The sequence below is a fragment of the Capsicum annuum genome, unplaced genomic scaffold (genome assembly GCF_002878395.1).
Source record: "Capsicum annuum cultivar UCD-10X-F1 unplaced genomic scaffold, UCD10Xv1.1 ctg61593, whole genome shotgun sequence".
NCBI classification, from domain to species: domain Eukaryota; kingdom Viridiplantae; phylum Streptophyta; class Magnoliopsida; order Solanales; family Solanaceae; genus Capsicum; species Capsicum annuum.
The window spans coordinates 1-5,505 of NW_025870511.1; the positions used below are offsets into that span (position 1 = coordinate 1).

Below are 5,505 nucleotides of genomic sequence, written 5' to 3' on the forward strand. Positions count from 1 at the left end.
ATATATATATATATATATATATATATATATATATATATACATTAAAATAATAGAAAAACTTATTTTGTTATATTTTTAAATTCTGTGCAAAATCAAAATGACCAACTTTTATATACTGTCACGATCCAAATTTGGGCTCTGACCGTGACGGACACCCCAAGCCAATCAAGGCATGAGATGACCCCTTAGCCTTACACCAAAAGTGCAATAATATAGAGAAATTTTGGAAGTCAGCCCATAACATAAAAGAGTTTGATAGTCAATCAAATGAAAACTACAAGTTTGAATCCAGATTAAAACCAAAACTCAATACTGTCTACAAGCCTCTATCCATAAAACATCTACCAAGTCAGGACATGTCCCTGACTAAGCCAGAAGAAAGTCAACAGTGGGAAAATGACAAAAGTAAACGGCCTTCCGAAAGATGGAAGGCTTACCACTTCTCACCAACTTCTCCAAGAAATGATGAACCACTTAATGTTGCGCAGGGTCACAAGAAAAGGTATTCAAACCTATATCATGAAATGATGTAGCATCCAGAGAAGGTCAGTACGGTGAGTACCGGTATGCAACCCAAGAAAAGGGATAAAATATGCAATTTACCAAAAATTAGTCATAAAATATATGCTCAACAACCATTAAGATAATAGAATGGTTGGGTAGAAGGAAAGGAACATGAGACATGACCATTTAAAATTTAATCTTGAACTATGTAGCTTATACCGATCTTCAGGCACCCATGGCTATATGGGTCTGGCTCCCCCTATCGGAAGGGCCCCAGTCCATGTTAGCTGCATGAATCGGAAAATAGGTTAAAGTCACCAAACAATAACATCCTAATAGAATAACTGTGTACTACTATTCAAGTCACCAAACAATAACATCCCAATAGAATAACTGTGTACTAATACGTGAAGCAAGCACACAATAATCATCCATATCTCAGGACAAGAACCCCCAAGGTTGGCAAATGTGATTTTCAGTGTTGGTCCCCCAGGACTACACTTTCTCGATGAAGCTACACAATTTCCTTTAATTGCAATTAAAATAATTTTTCACATACCGATAATCATGGAGCCTTTTATTAAGGCATTCCCAAATTGATACTGTCATACCAAACGACTTGCAAGACATTTCAATTATGTCATACCGTATCCATTTAATCATTTAGACTATAAATTTTCGTTTAAAAATTCATAACTATAACCTTAAGGGCATTTTCAAAACCTTTTTACCCTTTTACTAGTTAATATTATGTAATTTTCCAATGAACAGTTTAGACACTATGTAAACCAAATTATGATGTGGATTGAGGTTCATGTCCTTATCACCAGGTAAAATCTATAAATGCTATGAAATTTGATTACCAAATTCCATCCTTCTCATAAGATACAAATACAGCTTACAATCCACCATTCAAACAATGGAGAAACCATTAAAACAATGAAAAAAAATCAATGTAAGTAGATAATAATTCAAAATTCTCAACCCTAGTTAAATAACCATTTAAACATGATAATATCAAGTATATTTCATAATTTAAGATAATTAAAAATAAGAAAGTTTCCAACATGTCTTTTAGTGGAATGAATTTGAGAAGAACTTGAATTTGGGGCCTGTGAGTTGAATTCTATAGAAAACCCTTAGCTTGCTTCTCGTGAGAGTTGAAAAGGGGGAAGAATGATGATAAAAATTGATAATTGATAGGTTGGTTAGGGAATGTTTTGAGTTGTTTAATAGGGTAAAAGACTAAAAAGTCCTCGCCCCAACTGAAAAAAATGAAAAATCATGTTTTGTTCCCTTGGGCGTGGCACGCTGTTATTGCGGCAGCCCAAGGGCGTGTCATGCTCTTATCGTGGTGTGTCTAGGGCGTGGCACACCGCTATCGCAGACCCTCACTGGTTTGAAGTTCTAAAATGACCCCGAACGCTTTTCGAAAATTATGAAACTCTCCCTAATGATTCCGTTAACATCTCTTATCATGTTTCAAGTTAAAAATCATTGCTAAATACGAAGGAGGGTCCAAAATAAAATCGTCCAAATTTTCGAGGTCTTACATATTATATTCCCTGCGTAGTCAATTACGATACATAATGCACAATAAAGAAAGTCACAAAGACTGTGTTATCATCACTTTGTGAGTTTCAACAGGAAGTTTTATATCTAATTTATTGGGTGATTTTTAACCTATTCACTAGAAAAAAAATTCACATGCATTTCCACATGAAACTCTTTGCTTTTGGACCGTGACGATCGCATAGCATGTGGTATTTCTCTAGAGGGTATTTTAATGCAAGTTTATGATTATGCAAGGACGAAGTTCTGTAAATTTTGATAGTTTAGTATGAAACTCACAAAATTTAATATTACAGTTTAGAAGGGTTATTTTTTACCTGTTCAATCCAATAAAATATATATAATTCAGTCATATCAATTTATGTGACATAATTTGAATTGACATGAATTTTAAGAGAAAATTAAAATACATAGACGAGAATCCCTCGATCTTCAAGGCACGCAGAAAGTTCATGTGTTCTATTGCTACTACTATATTGTTTAAACACTGGAGTTTTGCCAAATTATAATTACTTAGAAAAGTCACACAATATGTCACTTTCCTATAACTTGGCGATATTTTCTACCATAAAATTTGAAACGACAAGTCACACAACTTCTATTTTGTCCTCATTCTCTTGTATTTCAAATAAATGGAGTCCATCTTCTTTCACTCTAGAGAAACAAGATAGTGTAACCAATATATTGTCTTTAGGAAGGAATATTTTGATCATGGCTACACAAGTAACAGTGTGTGGTAGTACTTTGAGGGTACTTATGTTCCCATTTTTGGCTCATGGACACATTACTCCATTTCTAAACGTTGCCAAGAAACTCGCGGATAGAGGATTCTTGATTTACCTTTGTTCTACGCCCGTCAATCTCAAATCTATCATCAACAAAATCCCTGAAAAATACTCTGAGTCGATTCAGCTTGTCGAGCTTCACTTACCTGAATTGCCTGAACTTCCTCCTCATTACCATACAACAAATGGCCTCCCGCTCCATCTCAATCACATCCTTCATAAGGCCCTGAAAATGTCCAAACCCAACTTCGCGAAAATCTTGCAGAACCTGAAACCTGATTTGGTCATTTATGACATATTGCAGCAATGGACTGAAGACGTTGTGAATGAACAAAACATTCCAGCAGTCAAGTTTCTAACTTTTGGTGCTGCCGTGATTTCATATTTTTCCCACTTAATAAGAAAACCAGGGGTCAAATTCCCTTTTCCTGCGATTTATCTCAGGAAAATTGAACAAGTAAAAGTGAGCGAAATGATGGCAAAATCTGCTAAAGATAAACAACCTGATGATGTGAATCCTTTTGCTGATGGAAAGGCACAAACCATGCTGATTAATACCACTAGAACTATCGAGTCCAAATACATAGATATTCTCTCTGAATTGAACAGTTGGAAAGTTTTTCCAGTTGGTCCACCTGTCCAAGATCCGATCACTAGCGACGTTGATGAAGTGGAGCTCATTGATTGGCTAGGAACGAAAGATGAGAATTCAACCGTTTTTATCTCCTTTGGGAGTGAGTATTTCTTGTCGAAAGAAGACATGGAGGAAATAGCTTTCGGGTTGGAGCTAAGTAATGTTAATTTCATATGGGTCGCAAGATTCCCAAAGGGGGAGGAGAAAAATCTTGAAGACACTTTACCAAAAGGTTTTCTTGAAAGAATTGGAGACAGGGGAAGAGTTTTGGACAAATTTGCACCACAATCAAGAATTCTAAATCATCCAAGTACCGGAGGATTTATAAGTCATTGTGGTTGGAATTCAGTAATGGAAAGTATAGATTTTGGGGTTCCTATAATAGCGATGCCTATACATCTTGATCAGCCAATGAATGCCAGGTTGGTAGTAGAATTGGGAGTTGCGGTGGAAATTGTTAGAGATGATGATGGCAAAATTCATAGAGGAGAAATTGCCGGAACTCTTAAAGATGTCATAACAGGGAAAACCGGGGAAAATTTGAGGGCCAAAGCGAGAGATATCAGCAAGAACTTGAAATCTGTAAAAGGTGAAGAGATGGACGTTGTTACTGAAGAGCTAATCCGATTTTGTAAGAACAGTACTAAGTTGAACTAATGTCATATGTTGCAATTCAATTAGCATAATTATATTGTCTGTGAGGTGTTTTTGGTTTTGGTTGATCTTCAAAATATGTCAGACGTTTGAGATAATGAGAAAAAAATAGGATGCAACCTATAAATTGATCCAAAAAATTGACATTCTCAAATATGACTTTGTTTAGCTTTTAATATGAATTCTCAATTCCAAATCATTTGTTTCTTATAGTGTTTAATTATCTCCCTTCAGTTCTTGAGTAGGGAAAATGTTATTTTAATAAATTTGAGCCTACCACATTTTAATTTGATGTCGGAAAATGTTGTGTTGATATATTTGAGCCTCCCAGAAAAGTATCTAAATACAAGTCTTATCACTACTTCAGTATGTGTCCAGTGAGCTTTGTCTCACTGCTTATACAAACTCCCAATCCAAATGCTACTAACCATAACAAAGTTGATAACCATCACTTTATAACAGCCATGACTGCACTACATCCCTTGCAACTTTTGGTGCTCTAATATTACAAGAATAGGGAATTTTCCTAGTTAATCTACGGTAATCGATAGCATGTTCTTCAAAGATTCTAAGATTCCTCTCCATCCATATAGCGTATAGAGTTTTAGCAAATACCAATTTGAATATCTGAGCTTTCTAAGTCTTCCCTTTTACACCGGATCGGAAATGATGGTCCCGATCTCTCCCCAATGTCATCTCTCTATGCATCCAAGTTGATACCCTATTCCACAATTGCCTAACAAATGGACATTGCACAAACAAATGTTCACATGTTTCTCTTACCTATAGAAAGTAGACACATAGAGGTCCAACATTTACACCCCACTTGAGTTGAACCTGTCTTTAGTGAGTAGCTTGGTGTACACTAGAAACCACATAGTGAAAATGGCTTTAGGCCTGGAAGAGTTGTTACGGTTTTTGCTGATTTTTTTACTAAGTTTTAAGTTTTACTTTTTTTGGAAAGAAAATAAAAGTAATACCATAATTACTTTTACTTTTCTTGAAAAAATTCTATATTTGGCAAAGCTCTTTCTTGGAGGAAAGGTTTTGGAACTCCATAAATAGAAGACTCCCTTCTCATACCATAGCATAATAATATCCACAATGTCGTCTTTAAAGTGTCTTTGTTTAGGGAGAGATTTTCTTCCAATAGATTTTAGGTTTTTCAATTTTATTTTTAATATGTAGGCCGTTTGGCCAAACCATATCAATAATGTCTTTTAATGTTTTTCTTTTTCATCTGATTTATCATCTCCTGGTTTGCAAACTTTAAGCTTCCGCACGATGCCCTCTCGATTTTTAACCCAACAAGAGTTGCCAAACATTAAGCACTTTCATAGTACTCTGATCCTCCCC

At 35.4% G+C, this 5,505-nt stretch overlaps 1 protein-coding gene across 1 annotated transcript; it reads left to right on the plus strand.

The window, feature by feature from the left end:
- Positions 1-2,719: 2,719 nt before the first annotated feature.
- Positions 2,720-4,189, plus strand: LOC107855676 (beta-D-glucosyl crocetin beta-1,6-glucosyltransferase). Its single transcript, XM_016700692.2, has one exon. It carries the CDS (start codon positions 2,788-2,790, stop codon positions 4,150-4,152), a length of 1,365 nt encoding a protein of 454 aa, XP_016556178.2. The 5' UTR covers positions 2,720-2,787; the 3' UTR covers positions 4,153-4,189.
- The last annotated feature ends 1,316 nt before the right edge of the window (positions 4,190-5,505 follow it).